Raw genomic sequence first — 14,906 nt, 5'->3', positions numbered from 1 at the left:
TCTTTTACTGACTAAAAACAAAATCCAAATACTAAACCTAATTATACTATAGTTTTAACATGATTTACAAATTGACATTGTTGTAACTTTAATTTATCAAAAATATTTATAACATGCAACATATTTAAATTTCACATAAAATCTAACAAAATCACAACAAACTGCACAAAGTTAGTCTTAAAATCCAAAAAAAAATTAAGAAAGAATGCATAAAGTATGAAGTCAAGTTAACTAATGAAACTAACAAAAAAAAGTCACCATCATGGCCATAAGATCGGGAGATATGTAATTTTTTAGTAGTGTCTCCCTCCTTTTCCTCGTCACCATTATTGTCGTCGTTCGTTACAGTCTTTAGATGAGTCAATAAAATTTATAAATGAATCATTCTATTAACACACATAATTGTAAAATTTATAAGTGATTCGGGTGAGTTTTGTAGAAAATAGATTAAGTGAAAAAAGATTAAGATGAGAGATTAAGGATAAGTAAACTTGTGATGAGAAAAACACTTCTATTAATGACAAATAAGCAACATAAGAACTAATGATGAGAAATAGAGGTAGAGAACAAGTTTTGAGACCTCCACTAATGTCACAAGAGGATGAATGATCTCTTTTAGAGTGGACAAAGGTTAATTAATCTTGTTGTCGGATGTTCTGATGTTCTGGTAGAACATCCGAATACTAATTTTATGCATGAAGTTAATGAACAAATAAAGAACAATGAGAAGAATTGAAGGATAGAAAAAGATGAATATGAGCTTCCAAGTTTCAGAAAAAAGTCATTCTAAAGAGGTAACTTGAGGTCCTTCTATAGTGTAAAGTCTTAAGGAGGGAGTTTATTGTCCGATGGTTACAACATGATATTTAGCTTACTCCTTTTATACCAAGATTTGTTACTAAATAGGATAGTTGGCAGGAAATATTTTTAGGTGTTTCCATCATTTCAAGTCTTTTTAACAAAAAATAGAGGAAGCTGATTCCCACAAATTAAGCTAAAGCTATGTTGTGGGTGTCTATAGCAAGGAGGTGTCCGAATAAAAAGGGTGCTCATGATATGTAACACTAATAAAGGGACATCTAGTTTATTTCCTTTTTAATTAAATGGTACTCTCTATACTTCAAATTCAACTAATTCACTTCTACCAATTTAGATCCTACTAAAGAAAAATTTAACTCTTCAAGGTGTTCTTTTTTATTTCATTCTTTTATCCAACGGCTCATTTTTTTTAATATTGGGTAATTATTGGTGTAATGCCTTGTTATTGGATGTTGTGGTATTTTGCAACGTTTTAGGGGCTAACAATTTACACGAGCTGGATTGCTTTAGGCAGATTTTTTTTTTTTAAATACAAAAACACAATACAATGAGGGCGTATTGCCACGTGTCAACCATGCAAGAATTCCATGGGGTGGATTGTCAGAAACAATACAAGGGGGCGGATTCTTGTTCCTTCAAAACGGCGCCCCCAGCCTCCTGTTAAACACCATTTATAGACATTTTCAAGTAAACTCCATCTTCTCACCAATAATGAAAAAAAAAATTCTTATCCAATACCTCTAGAAGGAACTTAATTTTTTCTTTTACCATTTTTTTGGATCATCTTAAAATTATTTTTATACAAAAAATTCATATTTTTTGTGCACAATCAATAAGTTAATAATTTTACTTTCTATCTGCTAATCAACTAGCACAAATGTTTTAAAGTAGTATCAATCTCATTGATAAACCACTATTTTATGGTTTATCTTGTGTTTAATTGAGTGGTTTTATCAAGTCTTTGCCCATTTATTCATATGAACTGCATAATTTTACAATCCCTTCCTAAGATTATTCTATGGTTGAAAACTTGCTTCCTAAAGATCTTTAATTTGTGTATTTCAATTCTCCTTTGTACCATTTGATACTGTGATCCGTGAGTTAAGTGTTTCAGGCATTACAGGGCAGGAATGGCTTAGAGAATAGAGAGAAAGCTTCCAAAAAAAATGGAAGGAACACAAGAAACTAAAGGGATGACCAGCTGGCATCAACGCGCGCGCGTGGCTCACGCGAGCGTGCGGAATAGAGGAAATCGCAGCGACGCATGCACGCGCCTGACGCGTACGCACGGATTAGAGTCTACATGAATGACGCGCACGTGTGGACGATGCAGACGCGCGACAAGGAAAATCACTGAATGACGCATACGCGTGACATGCGCGATCTGCAGAATTAACAGAAAACGTTGGGAGCGATTTCGGGCCGAGTTTTGACCCAGTTTTTGGCCCAAAATATAGAATAAAGCCAAGGAACATGAAGAGACTCAACACACATCAACATATTCTCATTAGGATAATTTTAGGATTTTAGATCTAAATCTAGAGAGGAACTACTCTTCCTCTAGGTTCTCTTTACATTCATAGTTTATTGCTTTTTGCTTTGGATATTGAAGAGTCATCACCTCCGTTGAAGATACTATTCTGAGTAGATTCCCTACTTGACATGGGGGTTGATTAAAAGGAGACACTTGAGTTGGAAGGCTTAAGTGAATATTAAATTGGAAGTTGTTGGCTAGTTCTGTATTTACTAACGCTAGACCTTCCTAAGGGAGAGGACTAGGATTTGTGAATAAGAGTTAGCTCAATCACTTGACTTTCCTTTATTTAGTAAAGGTTGACTAAGTGAAAACAACAACCATTTTAATACTACACCTAAGAGATCCCAACAAGGATAAAACTTCCAATTGATCATTCCCCTAGTCAAGGCCTTTTTATTTAGAATATTAATAATCATTCTTAGTTTTTATTTTACAACTATTTAATTGCTCATTATTCAACTCAACTCTCTTGAAAACCCCTGATTAATAAATTAGCATTCTCTCTGCAACTCATTGGGAGACGACCTGGGACTCATACTCTCAGTATTTTTATTTCTAAATTTCGTAACAACTCTTTTAAATTGATATGCAGAATCTTCATTGGTTAAGAGCTATACTTGCAACGCTGTTTTCTCTATAAACTTTTAATCGGTGATATTTACGCCACGTCAATTTTTTGGCGCCGTTGACGGGAAATTGCAATAGTGTGCTAATTTATTGGTTGGATTTTTATTTTATTTGCACTTTATTTTATTTTACTTTATTACCATGAGCTGTATGTTTCTTTCATTGAATGACGCGTTCGCTACCTGATCCGAGCCTACCCGTATTTGATCCTGAAATTGAAAGAACTATCTCACGTATAAGGCGGGCTCGGCGTCGGTTAGTCCTTTCTGAGGACGAATCTGAAATGTCATTTAAGGAAGAAACATGCTCCCTTTCTACTGATTCTGTTGATTTGAACGCAGAGGACATGGCAGCTCCCAGGAGGATTACTCTTCAGGAGGCAGGAGCTCCAAATTTTACATTACCACCTTTCCAAGCGTGTAATCCAAATCTGGGTGTAGATATTGAACTGAAAACTGCACTAATTAATCTATTGCCGAAGTTTCATGGCTTACCTGCTCAAGAGCCTCTCAAGCACCTCAGAGATTTCCAGACAGCCTGTTCGACTGTTAGGCGTAATGGTGCATCTGAGACTTCTATTTTGCTAGCCGCTTTCCCATTTTCTCTTGAGGGAAAGGCGAAGGAGTGGTACTACACTCAACCTGAAGCAGTTGTCACTAACTGGGATACGCTCAGGAGGGAATTCCTAGAAAAATACTTTCCAGCTGAAGTCACTGATAGACTAAGGAAGGAGATTTCAATGATCATCCAAGGCGAATCAGAGACTCTCTACAAGTATTGGGAGCGCTTCACTAATCTCCTAGACGCATGCCCCCCACCACATGATTGACAAGTTGGTGTTGATTGGCTACTTCACACAAGGCATGAAGCCTCAGGATAAGACTACATTAGATGGTGCAAGCAATGGTTCTCTGAAAAAGTACAAGACCACAGATGAAGCTGATCGCCGACCTGGCTGAGTCTGCTCGGACTCACAATCACAACAGGAACAACCACCCCAAGGCTGTGGCAAAAGTTTCCTCTAGCAGCGAGAATACTGCTCTCACACAATCAATATGTGAGATGACCAATCTATTGAAGCAGATACATCTGGGCCAGCAACAGTCTCAACCTCCTTCACCACAATGTAGTCAACAATTGGTTCCTCAGAGAGTATGTATAATATGTGCTGATTATAGTAATTACACTGATGAATTTCCACAGCTCCAACATGAGGACAACACCTTGGCAGCTACTCACAATTTCTATGACCGCCCGAATCAAGGATACTATCAACAAGGCAGCAACTATAACCAAGGTGGGAACTTTAACCAAGGTTGGCAGGACAACTCCAACTAGGGTTGGAAAGATAATTCCAACCAGGGATTGAGGGACAACTATAATAGAGGAGGCAGAGACAACAATGGAAATCAGAGGTAGAATAATAACAACAAACAACAGAACCAAAACCAGCCTTACAAAGCACCTCACTAAAGGCAGTCCCAAGCACCACAAAACAACCAACAGCAGACCCCTCAGATTACTTACCCCCCTTCCTCTTCCAATGACGAGTTGCTACACTCTATTGATCAAAGACAGAAGACCATGGAGAACAACGTCACTTCTACCTTGAATGGTCTAAACTCTACCTTGCAAGCTCTTATCTCACGGATTGGATCACTGAATAACTCCAACAACCAGCCTTCAAACTCCAGTGGAATACTCTCTCAACCTTTACTCAACCCTAAGGGAGGTATCAATGCCATCACTTTGAGGTCCGAAACCACACTGCAAGAGAGAAATCTGGAGGAGCCAAGCTCACTAGAACACGCCCAAATAGAGGACATGGTTGAAGTGGAGGAAGTTGAAGAAGGAGATGAAATGCAAGACTTGGTTGAAGAAGAAATACCTCACCCCAAGAATGAAGCACCAAAGGAAGCAGAAGCTGCAAATGGCGCCATTCCTATCCCATTTCCACACCTTACATGGAAATCCAGAAAGCAGATGGAACTTGATCCCAAAATGGTAGAAATTTTCAAAAAGGTTGAGGTAACTGTTCCACTTTTTGATGTTATTCAATAAGTACCTAAATATGCAAAGTTTCTGAAAGATTTATATATACACAAAGATAAAATTAATGAATTAGAGACTATTTCTTTAGGTAGTTCTATATCTACTTTAATGGGAGGTATACCTGAAAAATGTAGTGATCCAGGTCCATGCATGGTTAACTGTACCATTGGAGGTATATTATTTTCTGACTGCATGTGTGATTTAGGAGCATGTGTTAGTATAATGCCATTGTCTATATATGATGCTTTAAGGCTCCCTCCCTTAAAAATGTCGGCAGCTCATTTTGTGTTAACAGATAAAAGCATTATTACAGTAGTTGGAATTGCTGAAGATGTATTAGTGAGCATAAAGGGGCTCACATTTCTCATCAACTTCTACATCCTGGAAATGCCCCCTAATGACTCAAGAAGACCATCATCAAACTTGCTTGGAAGACCATTCCTGAAGACTTCAAAGTTCAAGCTGGATGCATTCTCAGAAACTTATTCATTTGAGATAGATGGTAAAACAGTGAGTTTCAGTTTGAATGAAGCTATGAAGCACCCTCCGGAAGATCATTCTATATTCCAGTGCGACATCATTGATAAAACTGTAGCTGAAATTCATCAAGAAGAAATAGAAGAAACGCACTTGGAGCAAAGTCCAAGTGTGGGGACACCCTTTGAACATAATGATGACACTTTGCCATTATCAATAACCCCGGATGATCCAGAGCCTAGCCATGAGCAGAGATCGGAATTGAAGCCCCTCCCTCCACACCTCAAATATGCATACCTTGGGGATAATCAGAAGTTTCCAGTTATCATTGCAAGGGAACTCACTTCCCAATAGGAGGAGCAGCTGCTCAGTGTGCTGCGACAACACAAGAAAGCAATTGGGTGGAGCTTGGCGGATATAGTAGGCATCAGCCCTCAAGTTTGTGAGCACAGAATATTCTTAGAAGAGGGATCAAAGCCTGTTCGTCAACCCCAGAAAAGATTGAATCCCACCATCTTAGAAGTTGTCAAGAAAGAAGTGACCAGGCTACTTGAAGCAGATATTATTTACCCCATCTCAGATAGTGAATGGGTCAATCCAGTACAAGTGGTGCCCAAGAAGTCTGGAGTCACAACAGTAAAGAATGAGCATGGAGAGCTCTTGACAACTAGAGTGCAGAATTCATGGAGAGTGTGCATTGATTACAGGCGTCTCAACCAAGCTACTCGCAGGATCACTATCCCCTGCCATTTATTGATCAAATGCTTAATCACCTATCAGGTAAATCCCATTACTGCTTTTTAGATGGTTATACAGGCTATTTTCAATTCTTATAGCTCCTGAAGATCAGGAAAATACTACTTTTACATTTCCATTTGGGACTTACGCTTACAATAGAATGCCATTTGGCTTGTGCAATGCACCAGCCACTTTCCAAAGGTGCATAATGAGACTTTTCTCTGATCTCATTGAGAGCTGTATGGAGGTTTTTATGGATGATTTTAGCGTATATGGTGATTCCTTTAGCCTTTGCTTGGATAATTTAGACAAGGTATTAGACAGGTGTATTAGTTCAAATCTTGTATTGAATTTTGAAAAATGTCATTTTATGGTAAAACAAGGGATTATTCTAGGACATGTTGTCTTTCATACTGGTATTTCTGTAGACCCAGCAAAGGTAGATGTCATTTTTAGTTTGCCTTACCCCTCCTCTATGAGGAAAGTTCGTTCATTCCTTGGCCATGCAGGTTTCTACAGGAGATTTATTAAGGACTTCAGAAAGGTAGCATTACCTTTATCAAGGCTACTACAAAAAGATATTGAGTTTGAATTCAGTGAGAAATGCATGCAAGCATTTGATAAGCTAAAGATCGCCTTGACTCAAGCTCCAATTGTGAAAGGACCAGATTGGAGCCAGCATTTTGAGATTATGTGTGATGCTTCCAACCATGCAGTAGGAGCAGCACTGGCTCAGTGCAACGGTAAGGATCCTTTCGTTATAGCTTATGCGTCTAAAACCTTAGACGCTGCTCAGTCTAATTACACTACTACTGAAAAGGAACTTCTTGCTATTGTTTTTGCTCTGGATAAATTCCGAGCCTATTTACTTGGTACTAAGGTAGTAGTGTACTCAGACCATGCAGCTCTAAAATATTTATTAGCTAAAAAAGAGTCTAAACCAAGGTTGATACGTTGGATACTATTGCTGCAAGAATTTGACTTAGAAATTAAGGATAGGAGTGGTAACCAGAATTTAGTGGCATACTACTTGAGTCGCCTTGAGCACATTAAGGATGACTCTACTCCTATCAATGATGCTTTTCCATTTGATAACTTGCATGCAGTATCTGAAGTAGCTCCTTGATATGCATCCATAGCTAATTATCTGGTTAGCCATACTTTCCCTCCCAATTTTACTAAGCATCAAAGAGACAAGCTGAAAAGCGAGTCCAAATATTATATATGGGATGATCCATATTTATGGAGGTGTGGTGCTGACCAGGTAATTAGAAGGTGTGTACCCAATCAGAATTCCAGTCTATTTTAGAGGCTTGTCACTCTTCTGAGAGTGGAGGACATTTTGGCCCTCAACGAACAGTTAGAAAAATTTTAGACTGTGGATTCTGGTGGCCTACTCTTTTTAAAGATGCTGCTACCTTTTGTAAATCTTGTTATCTATGCCAAAGATTTGGTAATATATCCAAGAAGGATGAGATGCCTCAACAGATTATGCTTTTCTATGAAATTTTTTATGTTTGGGGCATTGACTTCATGGGACCATTTCCAAACTCTAATGGTTATCTTTATATACTGTTAGCTGTAGATTATGTTTCTAAATGGGTGGAAGCAATTCCTACCCGTACTGATGACGCTAACACTGTTGTTTCCTTTGTTAGAAACCATATTATCTGTCGCTTTGGATCACCACGAGCAATCGTGAGCGATCAAGGCACTCACTTTTGTAACAGGAGACTAACAGGATTACTGAAGAAGCATGTGATTATTCACAAAGTAGCAACAGCTTATCATCCCTAGACCAATAGGCAAGTAGAGGTATCTAACAGAGAGATTATACACATTCTATAGAAGATAGTAAAGCCTCACAAGAAGGATTGGAGTGCCAGGTTACAAGATACACTCTGGACATATCGAACAGCGTACAAGACACCCATTGGGATGAGTCCCTTCCGCTTAGTATATGGTAAGGCTTGCCACCCTCCAGTAGAAGTGGAACACAAGGCTTTCTGGGCTGTAAAGGAATGCAACATGAATTATAAGGAAGCTGGTGCTGAAAGGAAGCTGCAACTAGCAAAATTAGAGAACCTTCGCCTAGAGGCATATGACAACTCCAGGCGATACAAGGAAAAGATGAAGGCCGTCCATGACAAGCAGATAAAAAAGAGAGAATTCAGACCAGGGGAGTTAGTTCTTCTTTACAACTCCAGACTGAGGCTTATGCCATGCAAACTGAGATCAAGATGGGAAGGCCCCTACAGAGTAGAAAAGGCAAAGCCATACGGAGTTTTTCACCTACGTCATCCTTCTAGCTCCAAATTCATTAAGGTCAATGGACACCGCCTAAAGCTTTATCATGGTCAGAAGATGAAGGATCACAAGGAGTTAGAGGTCTTCTCCTGGAAGACCTACCAACAGAAGCAGAATAAGCCTAAAAATCGTCCAACTTAAGGACGTAAAAGCAAAGTGCTAGGTGGGAGACAACCCACCATGGTATGATCATTCCATTTCAGTCTTAGTTTTACTTTTTCATTTTTCTACTTTGTTTTTTCTTAATGACTCTTCTCATAACCTCAGCACTTAGTCTGCATCTGCATTCGCATTCTGCATAAAAAAAGGGAGAAAGCACGCGACGCGCAAGCATCGCTGACGTGTCCGCGTCATAGGTGCCTTGGACACGAGAAGAAAAGAAGCAGAGAGTCATGCGAAAGCGTGGCTGGAGGCGTGCCTTAGGCACAAGCATGCCCACGCGAACGTGTCGCTGACGCGCCCGCGTTATTTTGTAAAATAGCCTCCCCACGCGTGCGCGTCACCCACGCGCACGCGTGACCCTGCAAAATCGACGTACAGAGGTATATGGCAGAACATTATGATGTAATGGGGCTGGAGTTATGCTGGAAGCACAAGCCCCATCATGCGAACGCGTGCCCCACGCGTTCGCTTCATTATTTAAATAGAGGTCATTCATGCGTCCGCGTCACCCTAAAATTTGGCAATGTGCGTACGACTCAGAGGCTTGTGCCCGCGCGATGCTGCTTTCGCGCCAATGGCACAAATCAAGTCACGCGTCTGCGTGACCCACGCGTCCGCGTCACCTGAAATTTTCAAAAACCACGCAACCGCATGCCCCATGCGTCCGAGTCACGTGCGATGCACATCTTATCCAGATCAGCGCCAGATATTTTATCTTTTCTTCTCCAATCCTAATTTCTCTTATCCCTTCTTATTTCTTTCTTCTCCCTTCTTCCTTCTTTATTCTTTCTCACTTTTCACTCTCTCCTCCTTTATTTTTCACATCCATTATCAAGGTTCTTTACTTTTCCATTATTCTTTTTCTTTTTATGTTTTCTTCTTCCTTTTTCTTTTTTTTTCATTGTCTATGTTTTCTTTTTCTTTTTTTTTCTTTTTATATTCTTTTGATTGGTGTTAGAAATTTAATTGGGTGATTATTTTCTTCTATATTTTGCTTGTGAGTGTATTAAGGAATAGTTTGACAATTAATATTACTTCTTAAAAAGGGTTGCTTGCATGTTCAATTTAAATGCTTTCAATAACATATTTACCACGCATGCTAAGTATTTATGAAAAAGCCCGTATGGCATTGTGCATTATTTTAAATTATTCTATTATATCACTCTGATGCCTGTTTTTCACAAAATTCCTTTTATATTTTATTGATTAAATATAATTATCAATACAAAACAGATTGTTAGTTTGAAAGAGTTGATAATCTAACTTGGACATTTAATGCTTGATCTATGCTATTCATGCCTTTACCGGCATGCCAATAAACATCTTGCTTTAAATGCCATCACATGCACTTGCTATGTTTCCATTGATGAACTGATCACATGTAGTCATGACCATCTGTTAATGACATCCTTCATTACCGTCCATTGATTATCACGTATCCTACTCTCTTCCTTGCTCTAACACTTGAAGTTTTAAAGTACTTACCTTTTCCCTTTCAGGATGGCCACCAAGAAGGGTAAAGAGAAAGCTACTCCCAAACCACCAACAAGGAAAGGAACAAAAAGAGTACTAATGGCAGAGCCATCTTCAACAGCTATAAAGCCCTCAACAAAGCGAATCAAAAGGATCATCAAGGTGGATGAAAAAGAGAAATCCTTTCCAGCAAAGAACACTGCGCGATTCACCAACTGCTACTGTGAGCAGATGTTCCCCATACTGGCTGGGCAGAACTATAACAATGGATACCTACTGATCCTCCCAACCCACATCGTTGAATTTGTTGAACCCTGCATTGAGCGAAGACAATGGGGATTCTTACGAAGACAGCTACAGCAGGTTAATCTATCATGGGTAGTTGAATTCTACTCCAATTTTCACATGCCAACACTGCAGTCTGTCTATATCCATCAGAAACAAGTCCCCATAACTGAAAAGGCAATTCAACAAGCTTTAGATCTTTCCCTTGCCCCTGAAGGATTGGACATATTTCAAGAAGCCTCTGTCTAATGCTAGACATACAAATTTGACTGGGACGCCGTTCTCATAGTTATAGCACAACCTGGCAGCAGATGGATCTATGGATACCATCGATCCCGACCTAAGGGAATATTGGCTTTAGCACTGACCTTGGAGGCTCGAGTATGGGCACAGATTTGTCCCACTACGTCTTTTCGAGCACTCACGAGTCTTCCTTCACCGCAGACATGGCTATTCTACTATGGTGTATCCTTACAGACCAGCACCTCAATTTACCAAGACACATCCGGAATGCTATGGGACACGTACAAATTACGGGCAACTTACCTTTTCCTGTCTTGGTTTCAGATCTAGTCTTAGCAGCCAGAGTCTCCTACAGAGCTGCGGATACCAAAACCATACTTCTGCAGAATGATCAGTACGTCCCTATTGGGAAGTACATCAGACCTCCAGCAGCCACGACTAGCCAGCCTGAAGATTCGACCGGAGATATTCTCTCTCCTTCCACATCACAAGCACCTCTAACAAACCAACTGCTCCATCAGATACTTGAGAGATTGGACCGGCTAGACAGGTAAGGAAAGCGAAGAGAGTGCCATAATAAGCCTCGATTTACATACCTCAAGGAGCTGCTTGTTGGCAACCACCCACCAGAGGAAGATTCGGACTCCACTTCTTTTACCAGCACAGGGAGCCATGACGGTCCTGCTTGTGGAGACACTGCAACCAGCCCCCCTTTGTTCCTAACAGATGGCACTGAGGACGGTGCAAAGCTTTAAGTGTGGGGAGGTCGGTCAGTACTTGACTTCCGGAGATAATTTCTCTTCCTTAACCCCAATAAAATAAGATATTTATTTATTTATTTTTCTTTTAATTAGGATAGGTTATTTGCATGCATGAGCTATTTGCTTGAAAAATAATATGTTTCTTTTTTAAAGACCCTATTTTTGAAAATTTTCACTAATTTAAAAGAATTTTTTTTTTGTTAAAACTTTTTTGAAGTTGTATTTGGAACATAAAATGAGCGCTAAAAGAACACACAACCTGTGAGATTTGAGCTTAATTACATGGTTACATTATTTAACCATAAAAATTTATTCTTGTGTGTTTACTTCTCTATGATTGTAATCTCTATTTTGTTCCATCATATATGTCCAATAGTTAGTGTATTTAAATACATGTATATGATTGAGGCCATTAATTGTTTTAGCTCACTTATCCCAAAATAGCCTACTCTTTCAAATTACCCTTGTTAGCCACTTTGAGCCTTTTAAATCCCCATTTGTTCTATATTTTACCACATCACTAACCTCAAGCAGAAAAACAATTAAACACCCCAATTGAATCATTGGTTAGCTTAAGTTAGAGAATGTATATCAATTGAGTATGAGAAGATTGTGGAAACATGGGTTAATAAAGGAACATGTCATGATAAAATAAAGGGAATTTAGGTACCTACTCACGTAAGACCAGAAAAATTAAAAATCCATGTGCATTGATAATATTATGTTTATTTCTATTCTTAAAAAAATCTAAAAATATTCAAATAATTAAATAAGGGGACAAAATTACCCCAATGCTAAGTTAAGTTAATAAAAAGATCAATGCATATGCGATAAAAATTAAAAGAAAGGGTGATGCTTGAGTATGTAATGCAAAAGTGAGAATTTTGGGTAGCTAGGCATGAATTTAAAAGTTTATAAAGTATGTATAGGTAAGAGCTTAGGTTAATCAAAGGATTCAATTTATAGCTCACTTAACCATATATATATATATCTTCACCTTTACTTTAGCCCCATTACAACCTTAAAAAGACCTCATGATGTTTGCATTGGTACATTAATTATTTGTTGACTAGTTAGGTGAAGAACAAAATTTAGAAAGCATGACTAGAGAAGAGTAGAGTGATTACCCTATACACTTGAGTGATTAGAGTGCACATACACCATCAGTAAGGGTTCAATGCTGAGTTCTATGTTCCCTGCTTTCATGAGCTGCCTTCTCGCAAGTTTACCTGCCTTTACTGTATAATTAGTGAAATTTGATTTATGTTTGTCTTGAAGAACTTATTTACTTTTAACCAAGTAGACGAAATCATCTTAGCATATAGTTGCATTCATATGCATAGGTTGCATTGCATTGCATTGCATGAGTCTTACTTTTCCCTACTTGTTTATTTTATCTCCTTGAGCTAAGCATGAGGACATGCAGATGTCTAAGTGTGGGGAGGTTGATAAACTACTATTTTATGGTTTATTTTGTGTTTAATTGAGTGGTTTTATCAAGTCTTTGCCCACTTATTCATATGAACTGCATGATTTTACAATCCCTTCCTAAGATTGTTCTATGGTTGAAAACTTACTTCCTAAAGATCTTTAATTTGTGTATTTCAATTCTCCTTTGTACCATTCGATACCGTGATCCGTGTGTTAAGTGTTTCAGGCTTCACAAGGCAGAAATGGCTTAGAGATTGGAGAGGAAGCTTGCAAAAAAAAAATGGAAGGAACACAAGAAACTAAAGAAATGATCAGCGAGCATCAACGCGCGTGTGTGGCTCATGCGAGCGTGCGGAATAGAGGAAATCGCAGCGACGCGTGCCCGTGCCTGACGCGTACGCGCGGATTGGAGTCTACACGAATAACGCGCACGCGTAGACGACGCGGACGCGCGACAAGGAAAATCCCGAATGACGCGCACGCATGACCAACGCCTACGTGACATGCGCGATCTGCAGAATTAACAGAAAATGCTGGGGGCAATTTCGGGCCGAGTTTTGACCCAGTTTTTGGCCTAGAAACACAGAATAAAGCCAGGGAACATGCAAAGACTCAACACACATCAACACATTCTCATTAGGATAATTTTAGGATTTTAGATCTAAATCTAGAGAGGAACTACTCTTCCTCTAGGTTCTCTTTACATTCATAGTTTATTGCTTTTTGCTTTGGATATTGAAGAGTCATCACCTCCGTTGAAGATACTATTCTAGTTTGTTTCCTTACTTGCTCTTTTATTTATTCCACATTCTTAATTCATGTTTAAAGTAGTAGTTGGATTATTTTCATGGATTGTTGATACAGATGATTACTTTTATTTGTAATTAATTTTTCAGTCTCTATTTTATTTATTTTATCATGTATTCTTCTTATATTTTTCTGAGTATTATATTCATGTCAATGGAGTAGATTCCCTACTTGACATGGGGGTTGATTAAAAGGAGACACTTGAGTTGGAAGGCTTAAGTGAATATTAAATTGGAAGTTGTTGGCTAGTTCTGTATTTACTAACGCTAGACCTTCCTAAGGGAGAGGACTAGGATTTGTGAATAAGAGTTAGCTCAATCACTTGACTTTCCTTTATTTAGTAAAGGTTGACTAAGTGAAAACAACAACCATTTTAATACTACACCTAAGAGATCCCAACAAGGATAAAACTTCCAATTGATCATTCCCCTAGTCAAGGCCTTTTATTTAGAATAGTAATAATCATTCTTAGTTTTTATTTTACAACTATTTAATTGCTTATTATTCAACTCAACTCTCTTGAAAACCCCTGATTAATAAATTAGCATTCTCTCTGCAACTCATTGGGAGACGACCTGGGACTCATACTCTCAGTATTTTTATTTCTAAATTTCGTAACAACTCTTTTAAATTGATATGCAGAATCTTTATTGGTTAAGAGCTATACTTGTAATGCTGTTTTCTCTATAAACTTTTAATCGGTGATTTTTACGCCACGTCACTCATCTCTAAGCAATAGACACCTATATTAAATTTGTACTTTTTCGATAATCACCTTAAAAAATAAGAGAAAATTAGCCACTTTCTTTGCAAAATAGAATATCTCAATACCTGAAATAATATTTCTTTCTTAACAACTAAAACTATAGCAACCAAAATGAGACTTGAGTTAGTAGTTTGATATGAAGATTTTCAAACTATATTAAATAAGTTATATACAACACTTAATTTGCAATAAATCTAGTTGAATTCAATTGTTCATGATACTTGGATATTCTTTTTTACAGTAGTTTGGATCGTTGTTAACAGTTATGTAGAAATATTGTTAGCGCAACAACTCTATTTTCTAGTATTTTAATGTTTTTTGTTTATGTTTATAAGTTTTGATGTTTGATCCATTGGTTTGTTATACATTAATATTTTTTTAATTTGTGATTTTATTGAACTTTATTTTGAAAGTAATTTAC

The 14,906-nt window shown here is 38.1% G+C and overlaps 1 protein-coding gene across 1 annotated transcript; it reads left to right on the top strand.

Annotated features, from left to right (window-relative positions):
* The first annotated feature begins 8,188 nt into the window (after positions 1–8,188).
* On the top strand, positions 8,189–8,698 carry LOC107466767 (uncharacterized). Its single transcript, XM_016085766.1, has one exon. The coding sequence runs from the start codon at positions 8,189–8,191 to the stop codon at positions 8,696–8,698; it is 510 nt and encodes a 169-aa protein (XP_015941252.1).
* Positions 8,699–14,906: the final 6,208 nt, after the last annotated feature.

The sequence above is a fragment of the Arachis duranensis genome, chromosome 9 (assembly GCF_000817695.3).
Source record: "Arachis duranensis cultivar V14167 chromosome 9, aradu.V14167.gnm2.J7QH, whole genome shotgun sequence".
Classification (NCBI taxonomy): Eukaryota; Viridiplantae; Streptophyta; class Magnoliopsida; order Fabales; family Fabaceae; genus Arachis; species Arachis duranensis.
The sequence above is the reverse complement of the archived record's forward strand: the minus strand, read 5'-3'. Positions and strand labels throughout refer to the sequence as shown.

Excerpts from the sequence above, each read along its gene's own strand:
- LOC107466767 (XM_016085766.1), top strand. The coding sequence starts at position 8,189 with ATGAGTCCCTTCCGCTTAGTATATGGTAAGGCTTGCCACCCTCCAGTA.